This window comes from Marmota marmota, unplaced genomic scaffold (genome assembly GCF_001458135.2).
Source record: "Marmota marmota marmota unplaced genomic scaffold, marMar, whole genome shotgun sequence".
Lineage (NCBI taxonomy): Eukaryota > Metazoa > Chordata > Mammalia > Rodentia > Sciuridae > Marmota > Marmota marmota.
In genome coordinates, this window is record NW_025999842.1 from 9,368,942 (window position 1) to 9,387,297 (window position 18,356).

The 18,356-nt window shown below is 34.4% G+C and overlaps 1 protein-coding gene across 1 annotated transcript in view; it reads right to left on the minus strand.

The window, feature by feature from the left end:
- Nucleotides 1-759: 759 nt before the first annotated feature.
- The window catches only part of Akirin2 (akirin 2), an 18,139-nt gene continuing 542 nt past the window's right edge, over nucleotides 760-18,356 (minus strand). The window contains exons 3-7 of the mRNA XM_048797892.1: nucleotides 18,276-18,356; nucleotides 4,633-4,776; nucleotides 2,873-3,022; nucleotides 1,781-1,852; nucleotides 760-1,515 (exon numbers count right to left, since the gene is read on the minus strand). Coding sequence (XP_048653849.1) covers nucleotides 1,505-1,515; nucleotides 1,781-1,852; nucleotides 2,873-3,022; nucleotides 4,633-4,776; nucleotides 18,276-18,356 — 458 coding nt within the window. The 3' untranslated portion in view covers nucleotides 760-1,504. The remainder of the gene's footprint in view (nucleotides 1,516-1,780; nucleotides 1,853-2,872; nucleotides 3,023-4,632; nucleotides 4,777-18,275) is intronic.

Consider the following 18,356-nt stretch of genomic DNA (forward strand, 5'->3'; position numbering starts at 1 on the left):
AATATCCAGTTTTGTCCTAAGGTTAACAAGGGTTAAAGCATGTTTACATTCACTGTATTCCCATGCCTCCATATTTTAACTTACTGTTTGCACTCTCCTAAAAAATGTTACCCATTAAACTGGTACTTCTTGGCTGGGACTTAGCAATGAGACATATGGTCGTCACAACTTGAGGAGGAGGGTAACTGGCCAGGGATGTTGTTTGTTAAACTCCCTGCAGAACACAGGTACAATCTGGCCAAAATTGTCAGTAATGCTGAGATTGAGAATCGTAGTACTAAGCCAATACCTTTTAAGATTCTCGAAGAATTGGTGAAATACAATTGCTAAAATTAAAAAGAAAAAACTTTTCCCTTGTTCTACTAACTGAATCACTTATAAAGGTTTATGTTCCAGTATATTTAGGATTTGGGTAATCAGCGGAAATATGCTGTTAGTTTTCAACAGACAAATTCACTGAAGCTCACTTATTGAAAGAAAGCTGGGTCTAGAAGCCACTCAGGGAAAGTGAGTTAAATTTGCTGAGTCATGCTTTCTTGCACATCAAATATCACGTCCTTAAAAAAAAATTGGATTCTATTGATGCCTTTTAGGTAAAAATTCTAGAGCTCTTAGAACTATCTATGAGGTAATATATTATTATGCAGAAAATGTTACAAGTTACAGAAGTAATTTAGAATCAGAACGCAACTTTTTGAAATAGCACTCAAATTTTAAATCTTACCAGAAAAATTTACTTAACTGAGTCCTGGAAAATGCTTACATTTAAAACACTGGCTTTATTCAAATACTACCCATTTGTACATTTAAAAAACAAGCAGGATAGAAGTAAATGTTTTATTCTTCCAACTAAATTCCAGTACTACAAGGGCAGTAAAACAATGATACACTGGGAAAAAAAAATGCAGCAATAAACATTTGTTAAAAAGACTGATAGAATAAATAAAACTACCAAAAAAAAAAAGGAAAGAAAAATCATATAAACCCATTCTGAAACCCCAAGAAGTCCTGGAATACAGAAATGCCCTCCTCCTTCACTATTTGACAGGAAGTACTGTAGGCTATTTGCTCAATATTGTCCTGGGATTACATTCTAAATTATTAATAACTGGTTACAGTTTGGTTGTAGTGCACAATTAAAATCACACTAACTTCATCTGAAGTGTCATTCTACAGTTTTATTTACACAACCAATGAAGGGCATGTTCTAGAATACCAGCTTTAATCCTTTTCAAACATATTAATATGAGAAGCCAAATTGTAATGATACAGCAAAGTGAGGCCACTGGTATTAATACAGGTAGCAAAGGTCCACATCCAGGTGGTACTGACATCAGGGAAATTTCCAAAACCAGTTGCTGCTGCCTAAGAGTGGTTGCCACTGATGAAAGCTTGACATAACCTGCATTCACAGGGAATATTGGCATTGTTGCATGTCGAAATTGGGACCTCCTGCAACAACTCAACAAGAAATAAGGCAGCCCACAATTGCAGAAAACTTGATTCATGAAACATCTAGAAAGAGGAGAAAAGGAAAATTAGTGCAAAGAACAGGTCAAAATTTAAATATTTTCATAGCAAAATTAAAATACATTAGATATTCGTTCCAGATACTGCCCCTAGATAATTAAGTAAGCCTTACAAAAGTTGTGTGCTTATTCCTTCCAGGCTTTTTCTCCATCATTTTCTGTTAAAAGTGTATTCTTGAATATGAAAATAATTATTTTCTTTTTAATAGATGTTTTTGTTTTCGATTTATAATTCAAAGGCAAGTACTTACAACTAGCAGGCTGTTCTCCATATCGTCGCATTATCTGATCATGTGTAAACTTCACAAATGCATCATATTGTTCTATAAATAAAGGGACATGTCCATCACATGACTTGCAAAATGGCCTAATAAAATCAGGTAACTACAAGTAGAAAATATCTGAAACAATTCAAAGTTGACACATAATAAACTCAGTAGTAATAGTGTATCAGACAGCATTAAGCTTAGGATATAACCAAAGTTTTATTTTAAGTTGTCTATGAACAGCAATTTATTACAGTGAGAGGAAATATGTCGACAAAGCCTAACAAAAAAAAAAAAAACATGTTTTCTAATCAGATATCAAGAAAAAAATTATTATGAGCAAATTAATAGCTATAATAAAATCTGGAGCTTAAAATTAGAAACATGATCAAATTACCATACATTAAAAATATTTACATTGATAACAAAGTTATTGGGGGGCTGGGGATGTGGCTCAAGCAGTAGCGCCCTCGCCTAGCATGTGTGTGGCCTGGGTTCGATCCTCAGCACCACATACAAAGATGTTGTGTCTGCCAAGAACTAAAAAATAAATATTAAAATTCTCTCTCCCTCCCTCTCTCTCTGTCTTTTAAAAAAAAAAAAGTTATTGGGGCTGGGGATGAGGCTCAAGCGGTAGCGCGCTCACCTGGCATGCGCGGGGCACTGGGTTCGATCCTCAGCACCACATAAAAATAAAAATGTTGTGTCCACCAGAAACTAAAAAAATAAATATTAAAAAATTCTCTCTTAAAAAAAAAATAACAAAGTTATTGTGAAAGATATAAATCCAAAAATCCACAACTAAACTGAAATAGTAATAGCACAGGATTCGTATGTGAAAAGAAAAATATAAAATCACTAATACTGTTGCTAATCTACAAAACTCTTTCCTGAGGTCACTAAGGTGGTACATAGCTAGAAGGCAGTTGATGTCCTTTATTAAAATGAAATTCCTTGTTCCCAGAAAACATGTGTACCAGTGTACAGAACAGTGTAATTTAACTGATACAATGTACACATGGGAAATAATGCACTGCTTACAATGAGCTTCTAAGACACTCTAAAAACTCGTATTACCTGCAAGTTTTGTGTTCAATATTTCTTCATACTCCTCTCGAACTTTCTCTTCACGTTCTTTCAACAAACGTTCGCAGATCATCCCAACCTGCCGTAGAGTAAATAAGGGCTGTTCTTTTTTTAATGGTGAGGATGTTGCAGATGAAGTCCCTATATACAATGTGAACAAAAAATACCTGATGATTTAGGGCCATGATAGTACGCATCTTCTATCTAAAGAGATTTCATCTAGATATTTTTTTGATAGTGATATTAAATCCTATTTTAAAATCAGTTTTTAGCATAGGATTTCCCAAGCAGTCTAACAACAGGTTTAAAAGCAACAATAATTCTATCAGCTTGAGACTCTACAAACAGCATGAGGTAATAAAATATAAGGAGAAAATTCTCAGATGAGTGGACAAAGCTTTAAAACATTCCAGTGACGGGTGAGTCCCATTATAAAACTTAACTCCATTCTAGCACATATCCTACCATAAAGGGTTTTAGTGAACAGATTACAAACTTTCCAAAAAGAAATAATGACCAACTTAATTTTATATTAAGAGTTAACAAATAATTACATACTTAAAAAGACATTCAGTAAGTGTCTTACAAGAAACTGGGGATTATTATTCCACCATTTTTATACAAGTACTACCCTCATTTTCCAAACTCTTCTAATTTAGAGGGGTTTTTCCATCATTTAAAAAAAGATTATTTTATTGGCACAATAAACCCTTTATAATTTTTTTAAAAGTACCGCATGATCCCTTTTATAGAAATTTACTCTAGAGAACATTCTGGAATCTAGATATGGCATTATCAGAGAGTGAAATACTTCATATAAAGAATTTCTTCAGAAATGCATTCCTCTTCAAGAATCACTTAAGGCACTTTGATCTTTCAAAAACATCACTCCCAGATTAAAAGTATTGACATTTATCTTTTTGAGAACTCAGGTTTATGATGGCCATCTGTTACATCATTGCAAGTACTTTATAAACACACAAACATCTGCTGTCAACTGTTTTCATCTTGCTTTGTGTGCCCCAGCGCCTCCTATTCCTCTCAATTCTCTTGCTCCTTACAACCTGCATGGCTAGGACCAGTTAACTGTATTTATTACACCCATATCTATTTACCAGAGTAAAGTATACCAACTTTAGTTCATAATTACTATCCCCCTTTGTGAAGGCTGCCTGTTAACTGATCATCTAAGAAGTAAATTGACAATGAAATGATAATGATCTTGGTCTCTTGTTGATACAGTCTAGGTCCCACCCTCACCTCCTCTTACCCTGGGGATTCACCCACTCACATCTGGTCCCCAATAAAGTTTATCTGCAAATAAATAAGTCCCTCTAACAAGATATGTTAAGAATTCACCTTCAGGAATCCATCCCAATAAAACAAATGTATGACAATTATGTATACAGGGTTATTTCTTTAAATTCTGTTAACAGAACTTCATAATCTAATTGACAGTTAAGTAATCAAGGAAAACCATAAAAGTGCAGAGCATCCGCCATGCAAGTTACCTAATAAAGCATAGGCTATACTGTTAAATTTTCTTTAAAATGGAGGCTAGGTGATTGTCTTTGGTTAGTGGGAATCTAGGTTGTGATTACTTACTTTGTACCATATTTTTAAGATATTATTCATTACACACATGCGTATAAACACATTATTAATCTTGGGGGAGAAAGGAGCTTGATTTTGTATTAAACTTTCCCCATAGTGAATAATATTTCTTTTCATGTATTAAAGTTTACTGTTACCTGGTGAAGCTGGTCCACTGAGGAGAAATGCATGTGGCTGTGCATCAGAACTACAACCTGGATCTGTCTGTTGGAAACTAGTTTCTAAATGTCTTCTCTTCTGCATGCGTTTATACTCTTGTTTTATGTTGTACAGAATTTGTTCTAAAAGAAAGAGAGTTAAAATTTGGCAAGATAAAAGCTTTGAAGTTAAAGAAAGGTCAGCTTTCTAACAATTATTTAGTAGGTCCAATCTATCCAAATATTCCATTCAGATATTACAGAAGACTGATATTTTTGGAGGTATTCGTTTCAGTACATGTTGAGACACTTGCTCAAAAACAGCATATACACATCACCTGGAATTCAGCTATTCAACAGAAATACTTCTTTGAACACTGACTAGCAAAAAAAATAAGTTTCTGTTCCAAATAATGGTCAGGGAGTACAAAAACATTCTTAAGAGTCCCAAACTCAAGCTCATTTATTCACCACATTTAGCACTATTAAATGAAGATATACTGCCAAGCCCATAAATAATTAAAAGAGGGAGGATTCTGTATACGCAACATACACTGGTGAGAAGTAACAGTAGGTGGATACTAAAATATCATCATACATAAAATAGTTATGGCCATTAATATTAAGCTGGGAAGAACCTACGAATATTCCAGCATTAACAGTAAAACACTCTCAATCTCTGGGGAAAAACATTTATAGAGTATAACAGGCTCTCCTAATAAATAAGTACTACTATACCACAATGCAGTTATATTTAATCACAGCCATTAAAATAGGTAAAATTTATCCTGTTGTGTCTTTAAGTCAGTATGATTTATTTCAGAAAGAGTTGTAATTCAAAATAGTTACCATTTGGCCTCTCCAAAAAGTTCCTAAGGTTTCCACTACCCCCACTGCTCCCAAATTAATAAATTATCTATGCTTACTAATCCTAATCCAAAACAAGATTAAGCAAAAATGAAATTGCAACAACTTAATAAAAAGTTCATAGTACAGTATAACTTTTAACATTTGATTGTACAGTGAAGCTTTAAAACATGAAAACTTCCCTAAAGCATTATTTTAACTGGAAAAAAAAAGCTGCAAAAGATAATTTAACTTTGTAAACAAAATGTTTGTACATGAATTTGTGGTTTAAATACAAAAGCACACATTGGAATGATTTAGCTTCAGTTTGGTTGTGTTGGCTTTAGTATTTAACATTTTTTTAAGGTGTTCACATTTTGTTTAATATGGGTTATGTTACTTTCAGTCTTCCATTTAGGTGAAATAGTTCATAATTTTAAAATGAAGTTAACCAGTGTGAATTAAAATTACTCCCTATTGAATGACAAGTTAACCCAGATATAAATGGGTTTCCTAATATTCATCAGAGGTGTCAATAAAACTAATACAACATACTTTATTAATCAGGGCAAGCATAAATACTTTTTTAAACAACAGAACTCCTTTCAGTAATAATATTCTAAAAGGTTTTAAAGGTGATATTTTGATCTCTGATAATGACAAGCAGCAAGTTTCACTCACTTACCACTTTCTGTTCAAAGCTAGTACTAACATCCTGATCAAATGTATCATTCAGTGCATCTTAAATTTTATTCACAACCAAACTTAAGGAGCTACTAGCTCAGAATAACTTGACTTTAACATCTACCTTTTGTGTGACACATACATGTGTATATATTCACTGATTATTACATAGCCATTCTCAGATTACTTCAGTCTTCCTTTGCTGCTGGCTTCACACCCAAATCAATGAAAGCACAACTAAAATATACGGAAAGAATGTCTGCAACAAACCCAGGATTACGATACAGTAAATTTTTTTGAAATTTAGCTTTGTAAACCTCCACATCACCTGATACTTAACTGACATCACTAACAAGAATTTTAAGGTATAATTTACAAATGACAGAATTCACCAATTTAAATATATGATTGAGTTCAGACAAAGTACATACAGTCTTGGAACCATCACAACCTTCATCACTCCAAAAGTTTTCTCAGGCTCCTCCTTTGCAGTTAATCTCACCCCCTCCCCCACCCACACACACACACAACCACCATTTGCCAACACTCAACTTGTTATTACAGCTGGCCCTCTGTATCCATGGTTCTGTATCTGTAGATTTAAACAACCAGAGAGCAAAGTATTTTTAAAAAATAACATCTGTACAGGTAGTACATTTTTCTTGTCATTATTCTCTAAAAAAACATAACCTAACAACTATTTACATAGATTTTATATTGTATTAAGTTCATATGTTTGAGATTCATTTATGTTGAATGAATCAGTAATTTCTTTTTATTTTGTGGTGTATACACGTATGTACTAATTTATTCCATTAAAGGACATTTGGATTCTTTTCAATTTAGGGCTATTATGAATATTCACGTACCAGTCTTAGGGTGAACATATTTTAATTTTTCTTAGGTAAATACCTAGGAATGGGATTGACTTCATAAGCAAATGGTTTTAGTTTGTAAGAAACTACCAAAATGTTTTCCAGAGTGATTTTACCACTTTGCATTCCTACCACCTTAACTGTATTAAGAGTTCCAGCTGCTCTACATCCTTGCCAACACTTGATACTGTCAGTTAAAGAGCTGAAGAACTTTGAATGCTATTGCCTGCCTGTACTGCTTTTCACATCTAATATGATGCAACTATGTCACCTAAGCCACACTGTGCCCTCAAATGTTCTAATACTGGTAACGTGATCTACAGTGTTATGCAGAAAAATTGTCCGTTTTAACTTGGCCAAGATCTCAGTAGCACAAGTCACAAACAGCTAACTACAAGCCTCAAGCTCACAGTTCAAGGGTTTAAACTGTTTTAAAGATGATTAACTCAAGAAATGTTCCCAGATTCAATATTTTACAACTCATATTGATAGGCCAAACCTAGATATTTGACATAAGGTGCTACTAGACCAGCTTGATGAATGCCTTCCATACTTGTCTACTTAAGCTATTTAGATCCATCACTCCAAAAGTTCTCTCAAGCCTTCTCTTATCAAACTAGCAAGTTTACGCACATTTACATACTCTTAAGTATTATATTCTAAGAATATGCAACATTTGACACTGTGTTGCCAACAGTCCATTTAAAAAATGTCAAAGCTTCATTTGCATTATCAGCTGCTAAAATCTCAAAAACCTTACTCTTTTATCATAAACTATTAAGTAAAAGAGCAGCAAATTCTGACTCTAAGATTTTCATCCGCCAATCTAGTAAATGCTGCTAAAATTGCTAATAAAAGTCCCCTCCTTAATAGGTAAGTCATAACAATGAGTCAGCACTTATTCCTTTGCTATATATATATATATTTTAATTTAGGTGAATGGAGGTGGGGCCTCAGGTGGGCACAGTGACACAAATCTATAGTCTCGGCAGCTGAGGCAGGAGTTCAAAAGCCAGCCTCAGCAACAGCAAGGCACCAATCAACTCAGTGAGACCTGTGACTAAATATAAAGTACAAAACAGGGCTGGGGATGTGGCTCAGTGGTTGCGTGCCTCTGAGTTCAACCCCTGGTACACTCTCACCCCCCAAAAGCCTCTTTTTAGTTTCCACTGATGCCTTAAAATCTCTGGATATAATGAATAAGATTTGACAATCAAACATGAGAAAGTAGTTATGGGATTAAAAAAAAATTGAACAGCTGAATTGATGAGAATAAGAAAAACAGTATCAAGATGGGACTGTGTTCAAGGCAAGGAGCTTGGACAGAGAACCAACTAAAAATATGTTTAAAGGAGTACCACAAATTGGGGAAGAGAGAAGTGACAAATACCTTTCTAGGATCCATGAATTTAAAAAAAAAAAAAAGTATGTGAAATTCAATTGTGCTCCATCCAGACCCATAAAGCTTTAATTTCCCACTGAAATTACTAGCTCAAACATTAATGTTTCATGAACAGTTTTAAGTTTATATGTATGATATAACCTTTTATATCACTTTGATTGGCATTTATTTCTCTAGGAAGTATCTTTGGGGTAAAAATGGGTATCTAGGCCCCTCCTCAAAAACAAAACATTAAAAAAAAAAAAAAAACCCTAAAAAAAAAGTCCTGAAAGTTTGTCATTTCTAAATAGGGATACAAATGATAAGAAAAATCTGTACAATTAAGTTCAGAAAATCTACAGTAGCCATTAAGACCAAAAACTAAGAAATTGTTTCAAATACAGTAATAGAACAAATCTGTAGTTTTGAAATGCATATTATACATTGTCATGTCCACTTTGTAAATTAAAACATATACAAATGGAGGTTACTATGGAGATACACCTTCAAAAACCAGCTATCTTCCCAGGAACATCTGTTTAGAAACTAAAGTAATTCTTATATTCTTGGATCTGGAACCACATTCTAACATCACATAGTCAATGTACAGCTAAAATTTTAACCGCTATCTAGATTAGCATGAATCTTACTACTTACAGGTATCTTCTCAAATAGCTTACAAGCTAAGAAATTTTAAGTCTGTGAACAGGGAAAAGAAAGGAAATTGAACCATCCAAAATTCAAAACCCAAAGTGTGCATGGTTCCATTTGGTTCAGAAGCAAGAGGTCCAGCTCCTACCCTACTACCCCCACCTGAGGCATGAAGGCAAAGTAACTTAGATTTATCTATAGGATTCTGACAAGTCCAATCACTTATGTCAAATAAATTATCACTGGCTATTTAGTATCAATGAAATAATATACCGTGACCCTGATTATAATTTTTCTTCCTACTGTAAGAAAATGAACACCTTGTAAAGTAAAATATATAATGTAAATTTAGAACCTCAGCCAGTCTGCAAAGACTGAGAACAAATTCTTTGAGACTCTAGAGCAGCACAATCAAGCTGAAGTACAAACCCATTTCCTATCATGACTTGCTAGGGCACTACCCAGCCTGCCCCAACACCCACCAAAATTGAGTATACCTGGAAACCAGAATTTATAAATGGGTGACTTGCAGACCAAATCAAGCCCTGTTTAACTTGAATACTTAAAAAAAAAAAAAAAAAAATAGGTGTGAATTTATGGCCATACTGGGCAATCTTCTTAAAATGTAGATTCTGATGGGCAGAGCTGCTGGTCCATAGCAAGACTGGAATTTGCTAATACCCACCTAGTTTCCATCACTGATTTATATTACTTGTCTGGAACTATGTATGGGTACTTTAGTGTCTAGTCCTTGTTTAAAGTAACTCTTTTAATGTGACTTAAAAAAAAAAAAAAGGTAGTTCTTACTAGTGAATGGAGAGGGGAAGGAAAGCATTGACAGCTGGAATAATTACAAAAATACCTAAGCCAATGAGCTAAATTCATTTTACCACCCTCACCTGAATGGTTTTGTAAGTTCTAAGTTAGACATACCTAGGAAAATCTGCAAATTAATTTAAGTTGAATAGACCTACTGAGATTTACTACATGACACTATATATACTGCTTCTGTCATCTCTCCTAACATACTTTCTTTCTAAAATTTAATCACTATCATTTGGTGATGAACAAACATGTTTACTTTTCTATTATAACTTGTGTTGGAATTGATTGGAATCCCACTGGCATCTTTTGTTTATCCCATGTACTTTATAAATTACTTGTAAGCTTTTAAAAATCAACAGATTTGTGGGCTGGGGATGTGGCTTAGTCGTTGAGTGCTTAACTACCATGTATAAGGCCAGGGTCTGATCCCTAGTATTGCCAAAAGTCAACAGATTTTACAAAAATTCTGATTTCGGGTGGGAGGTGGGGGGCTACTGGGAAAATCTGACAATAAAAGGTTCAAATTCCCCATGGCTAGAACTAAAAAGAAATGCTCTGAACTAAAGGTATAAATTATTGTGCATCATGTGTGTCAAGGGAGCTATTAAGATAGGCATGGAACTGAACCTGAAACTAGGGAACTCCTAAATTTAATGGCCAGATGAAGACAGAAAGAGCAGCCAGAGAGGTGGAAGAAAACAATGTGATCACAGAAGAAAAAAAAGGAGCATGTCAACAGGGTGAATACTATTAAAAAAAAGGTCAAACCAGAGAACTAAGTGCCATGGAATTCACTGGTGACTTGACAAGAGCTGTCTGAAGCACAAATACATTAGGAGTTGATTACCAAAGAAATAGAAGCAGGCGACTTGAAAGCTCTTTTAATTTGGTTTTAAAGTGGAGGAATATAAGACAGCAGGAGGAAGATGATGTTTTACTTATTTTCCAATGGGAGGCCTGAGAATATTTCATTTCAAAAGCAAAGATCCAGTTGAGAAAAAAATAATAATAATAAAGAGGATAAAGTTCCTTTCGAGGGGGGGGGAATCCTTCCCTTAATGTGTAAAGGGCTTTCATCATTTCCTTTAACCTTCAATGACACTAAAATAAAAATAGGATAGGCACAAATGTCATAGTATAGGTATTGGGAAACTTAAAAATTTGATGGCCTCTATTAAGGACAAGGTTATTTAACTGAAATGTGGTACTGTGGGACAATGTTAAAAGTTCCATTTGAGGTTGCTCTATTTTGACTATTTCCTCACTCAAATGAGGCAGGTGTGTATATTTTTATAGATGAGAAAAATGAGGCTCTGCTTCAATGTCTTGTTTCTAAAAAGTTACTGTCGATAAGGTTCTGACTTCAAGACACAAGCTGTTAATATCTATTGCTCTCTAGTACTGTAAAACTACAGTATAATAGTGTAATACTACAGTATTCCATAAGCACCTAAAATTACAATATATTACAATGAGGAAACTGATTTTTAAAAAGCAGATGTCAGAACAGAGGGGTAACAACTACGTAGTAATTCTTTCACACCCTGAAACTTCAAAGAGTTTGCTTATCAAGAAGGTAGTAAACATAATAGAGCATAATTTCCATCTAGAGCCCTGAAACAATGATCACTGGCTATAGCAAAACAGGTAAGAAATCTTCATTTTACATCCAGAAATTTAAATTTATATTAAGGGATGGCTAAAGTGGCTCTACACTATCTTCTCTTACGACAGGTATTTAGCTCCTATGAGAATGTCTTATTGTTTTAAATGTTAAGAATTATTCTAAATGAGGTCAGCATTGCCACACATGTACAAGGCGTTATAATGCCAGCCTCTGATAATGTACCATTATCTACCTTGGGCCACTGGAGGCTGTTAAAATGACCACCAGATTCCCCAATCCCGGCATAGCAACTAAAATCTCCCATACTTTTAAACCAATTTTAACACTGAGAAAAGTACTTTCAGAGGTAGAGAAGAAAAAGGAAAAGAAAGGTGGGGAGAGGGGACTTCATGAAAATCAAAAGGAAATCAGTATAGGATAGGGACCATGGAGAGAGAGTAGGAAAGGGGAAATACTCAGGAATAATACTGGCCAAATTATATTGTTATATTTGCAAACGTACTAACAACAGATCCCACCATTATGTACCACCATAATGCACCAATTTTTTAAAAAAATAATAAAAAAGTTCTTCCAGAAAATTATATCTTAGCATTAAGAACAAGGCAATCCCCTATTAACAATTAAAAAGCAATTTCAGGAACAGTAATGTTTGATAGACTTTCTTCAAATCCCACTTCATATTCTATTCTTCAGTTGCTAAGTCAGTTTAATAACACCCTCTTATTTTAAACACAAAAACAAAAACTAACGCTTCTAAGTCCCTTTCTCCCCTTCCGTTTGACTTTTTTGGGAGGGAGTTTTGTAAGAATAAACCTTAACAAAAATGAAAATGCCAAGGTCAGAATATAAACAAGCTTTAACACCTTTAAAAAAAAATCTTTGTTACATTTTATTCAAGCTTAGCCAGCCTATGGATGGAATTCATCAATAATGGCCGATTTATCAGCCCCTCAAGAGACATAGTTCTTTGATTAACCAGCACAGAATTTAGACCACAAAAGGGATTCTGATGAACTTGAAAAAGTGACTTATTAGAGGAGAAATTTAGATTTTTAAATACAGTGGGAAAAAAATGAAGTACATGAGACCTAGGAATATAATTAAATCAAATCCCAAAATTCTAATGAAAAGAATTTTGATAAAATCACAATGTTCCAAAGCACTAGTATATCTCAGTATGATTTGCCCATAACATCTCACAGATAAAAAACTGACTTACTCAACTTTTAAAGGAAAAGATAGAAGTAAGCTATACTACAAAACTAGAAGTATATTCTATGCTGCTTTTCTAGAGCTAGAAGGTCAAATACCACAACCACTACCACATTCTTAAAAATTCTACCTTCCCAAGATTACAAAGTCTATTTTACTGTAAAAATCTGACAACAATCCTAAAATAAATATCAAAATTAACAAAGGAACATACACTAGAATTTTAAATTATCTCAAGGATTCCCTGTTTAATGTAGTTGCAATACCATTTCATCTTTTTCAATTCTTTTAGAAAATATCTCAGAACTTCATTACAAAATGTTTTCTCCTCAAAATTCTGTAAAGTTTTGAAAATGTTTCTTTAAATGAGCAAATCTATGATAATGGTAAAATTTTTGTAAACTATTTATAATATTGGAATGCAGGCAGTCTTATGTTTACCATCTAGAAAAAATACTGACAAGTATATTTCAAGTGCTTAAAAAAAAAAAAAAGAAAAAAGTGATACAGAACTAATGCGCAAAACTGAACCTCCCCTCCCCAAACTTTAGCACCTCAAAGAGCCTTAGGAAATGCCAAGGTCTGAATAACTCAAAAAATTCAACATTTTGAAATTTTATTTGTGATAAACATTATGACAGATAAGAATAACTCTGAGGCCATTTTTACACTATTTGTAATTAGTTATATCTACAAATGCCAGGCTGGTACATACAGATTTAAATAAGTGTTTCCCATTCATACTTTTTAAAAAGTAGGTTATCTTCTCAAAGGCAAGAAATTCACATATGCACAGAGAACATTCTGTGAGTCATCTGTATTAGGCACAATGTTAATGGTAAGGGCTCCAAGAATCACAAATTGCTAATTACCAAATTCAGTTATAAGGACTTTAAATACCCACTCCCAATGCCATTACTATTTTCATGAACCAACTATCCAAAAGGTGCAAACTCAACTCATGCTATTACTCTGCATTTTTGTAGGAGAAAACTTCTCTTTTAGATAGCAAAAATACTCAAAACTGGACACTTCCCCTTAATCTCTTTATTTTCAGTCTTTCAAAACTAAAGTGTTTTTATCCCTACATCTCAACACTTAGTAGGAAAGACTTATATGAGTAATATTCAGTATATTTAGCCTATTTTTCCTATAAAGCCATTCAATAACAAGAAGTTATTCTCCTTTACATCTCAGATTATGTTTCTGTAGTTCTGAGCTGATAGCATCCATACCTAAAAAGGCAGCTAACCTCTGAACTAGTTGTATGTAGCTTACATCTTTCTGTGCTAAGTTTGGCTTCATTTTTCTACCTTCCATCTCCCCCCCAAAATGAATATAACTATACTGTTTTTAATGGTTATAAAGGATTCTTTTTTTCTTCTACTTTGCAGTATTGAGGATAAAAACCATGTCCTCATTGTTTTCATGCATGCTAGCTTGCTGTACTGCTGCACTACAGCCCAATTCCAACTTGGATTCTTAAAGGCATAATTTATAGAACTATGAAATAACTGCAGTTACATATATAGTCATAAATAAAATATTAGGTTTAAAAATCCATAATACAAAGATCATTAAAAACACTTATTTGTCAAATCCACTAAGAAATTAGAAGTTAACTGCTGTCTAAATAACCACAAAATATTAAAAAAAAAACAAAAAACTTCTGGCTCAAATAAATGACATCTGAAGTGAGATGTTGCCTCCTCCAACAGACATCTCATTTGTTTGCCTAGAACCATTTATATTTCATTTAAACCAGCTGGTGTCTCTGTTTGCAGGCAAGCAATCAATGTCTAGTGAACAATTTATGTTCCTGTAAACTCTTCCCCATTCACAAGCTGTAGTTTCCATTTTTAATGGCAAGTTTCCAGCAAATACAATGAGTTCTCACAAAGGAATTTAACTCTTCATCCAACTCAATTCCTAAGACAAACTAGAGCAATGGTACCAAGCCATAAACAATGTGTATTAATGTGCCTAACAAACTGAGAAAGAAGTTGACACATCTACAGAAGGCTCTCTTCACCAGACCATTAATTCACTGCACAATTATGAAAACAATGTGTTGGATTTGACTGACAGTCTCTTGTAATGTTGCATAATATTTTGGTTTTATGAAAATAACTTCTTTCTTGAGAATGTCATGACAATCTTGGCTAAATGATAATAATATAGATGTTTCAAAAACTAATAGAAAAGGATAGAACACTTTGAATTTCTTTTCAACTAACTTGTCTAGTTCTAAATTTATTTAAATTACACTGAACTCAACAGAAGTGAAAGTTTTGGGAGGCATTCACTTGTGCAACCATATTTAATGCTTCTCTCCCCCTACCCATCTTCACTCATCATCCTCTTTTTCCTTTACACACTCAGGAGTATTATAAGCCTCACTGCTAACACCCTAAACCAGAGTACATAAACTTTTCCTGTAAAGGATCGGTCAACAAATTCAAAGCTCTAGGGCAAAATAATCTGTCACTACTCTATCCTGCCATTATCATCTGCAATGAACAGAACTTGATAAAATAACGAGCATAGCTGTGTCTAATAAAATTGTTATTTATAGACACTATTTGATTTTTATCACTTTCTGCATCACAAAATAATTTTCCAACTATTTAAAAAATATTAAAAATGTTCTTAGTTCCCAATCTAATACAAAAGCAAAGCCAGTTTGTTGATCCTGTCCTAGACTGTACTTCTGAATTAGTAAACTCAGGTGTCCCCAAAAACAGGTTTGAGACATGCTGTAAGGGGCTCCTAAAAAAAACCCACAGTGTTAATTAAGATAATAAAAGCTCTAAGTCTTGAGGATAAGAAAGCAAGCTTGACTTCCTTCAGCTCCACTATTCTTTTTTCCCAGTTATTAAATTTCAACAGTTTGAAAAATATTGACTTAAATAAAAACAGTCATTAAGTCAAACTTGGAATCACCTTCCTGGAATGACTAAAATAATAACTAGAATAATAACTAGGGTTTAAAGCAGATGTCCCAGTTCCTGATACTACTAATAACCCATATCATAACTTAAGCTTCACCCATGAGAAATAACTGGTATGGAAGTATCCATAGGAGAACGATGATAAACTGTATACTATATATGTGTTCTCTAGTTCTAAATTTATTTAAATTACACTGAACTCAACTGAAGTGAAAAGAAAACAATTTAGCAATCTGTCAATCTGAATTTAGTAAGCCTTGTCTACTTCCAGTCCTAGTTCTACTTATTTCAGCTAAAGATGGGCATTCACTCATATAAAGTTGTTTTTTTAGGAATCACCACTGTTAAAATAAAAATCTAAAAGTTGGGTGCTTGGAAAAAAATTATTTTCAAGTTTGGAAACAGGAAAACTGGGAAAGCTCTGGGACACCTGAATAATACTACAGTTCCCATTATGACATTATTACAAAACAAGACAGAAGCATACCCCAAACTGGTCATAAAAGACACCTTTTTTCAGTGTCGTAAATTACAGTAAAAAATTAACATTTAGCAAATCAGAACTTCAGCAAATTTAACTTTTTCTCCAGTCAACATTTTAAGTTAATATTCCAATTAGCTGAAATAGCTAAATAATTTTTAGCAAACTCAATAAAAATCAATTAGGATGTGATTTTAGGCTCCAGGGTATGAACAAACTTCCAACATTGATGTCAAAAAACACCTTGAAAATTAAAATATAAGAACATTTCAGAAACTGAATGTGAATTTGAATCAGCTGGCTTTAACAATAGCAATTATTCTGATTTTTACTATTGCAGCTCACTCATTTGAAATTTGAGATAATGAGGAGCCCAATGTATTAATCAATGCTACAAATATATCACTGAAACGACTAATTTGCAAAAGGATCACAATTCTAAGTTCCCATTAAAGTGAGGGAACATGTTATATAGCTCCCTGGTGTTTATACGCTGGACTAAACAGCATTTAGTTATTTTTTAACTCACAAACCTAAGACTGTATTAATCCACTACCTCCAGTTAAATTTACTGCTGGTTTATTCCAGCTACTTTGAAATGGCTTTATTAGTAGTTAAGTATAGATCCCATGATGTTTCAGTTTTCAAAGATATTTCACTAAAGACAATCAAAATGTCAACAAGGAACTCATTCTTGTCAATGGTGGTTCTCTTGTTTTTAAGTAATGCCTAACAATGCCTATGTGAATGCCTTCACATAAAAGACAGTTTAGGTATCCTCATTAAATAAAATTCTGTGAATTCCTTTTAAAACTGGCTACAACTCTAAAAGAGCATAAAGTCAGATCAAATATTTAATTGCAGAAATAGTAATCTAGGTATTTGAGGTTTCTCCATGGATTTGGGAAAGGGTATCTTAAAAATTGACATTAAGAAAACCCACTTAGTAGAGTCAATTCCAAATACAAGTTGCAAAATATAGAGATAATATAATTTCCATCTTTTTTTCAAAGCTAATGATAACAAGACATTTAAAATCAAGCCAAGAAAAGGCTTTGTCTAAGGGTGATATTACCACAGGCTCACACACAAAACCTTTGAATGCTACACACAAAGGAAACGGATTTACACTTCAAGTCCACAAAAGCCTATCCTAGGACTGTGCCAGGGGCACACGAGAATTTAAAGTACAAAAAAAAAAAAACAAACCTGGTCATACACTTGCTGTAAAAAGCAGCCAAAGGCATTCCTCATAGTCACTTTCAGGAAATGTTTCAAGATGAAAAGCAAATAAGTCTGGAGTCCCTTGGAATCTTAGGTTTTTATTTTCATTTTTAAGGCTAAGTTATTTTCTTAACATACTTTTTGAGTAGAAATTAAGGCATTTCTAAGGAAAAGCAACTACTCAGCCTCAATTTTCAATACAATTTGTATTTCACTAAAACTTCAAGATTTCCCAAGGTCTAGACCCAGTGTGATCACATTACAGTACTCGGGAAGAGCATTTTCTTTGTTGTTGACCCTGCTAGGGAAACAGGTCTTGACTCAGCCAAAGTGGCGTTCTTGTGGGTGATTAATGACAGGCCTAGATCTCGCCCCAGTGACATCCATCCCCACCCCCCACCCCCTCTATACTAAAATCAGCCATGTCTGAACTGGAGGAGGGGCTGCCGTCTCGCCTCAAACCACCCAGTCCCAGAGTTAATAGCTGCAACCAATTGATTCAGGCCAACAGACATCGAGATTCGGGTGAGATGTGACCTTTCTCTCGCCTGATTTATGAATAATATCGACCTCTCTGATCGTTTCCGCTGGGTCGCTACTTACTACGGAAACACTCAATTCCAGTGATTCTGCCCAAAGAAAAGGATCTTCCCCTTCTCCACAATACCGGCACGACACGGCCCCTACCCACTCAACCTCCCGACTACCCTCCCTTAACATCAGGCCATGTCTATTGTGCCTCCATACCTCTGAGGGCTAATTAAAAGAAACGTATGTGGTCGCCGGACTTAGTTAAGAACGAGGGCCACAGTCCAGCACCCACCCCACCCGCTTCATCATGCGCCCCCAAGCCCACCCTGGCAGCCACCCGGCCCAGTCCCACCTGTGGTGAGGCGGGAGGAGACATCGCCGAAGGGGGACGGCTCCATTCGGAGATACTTCTGCGGCGAGGCGGCCGCAGCCG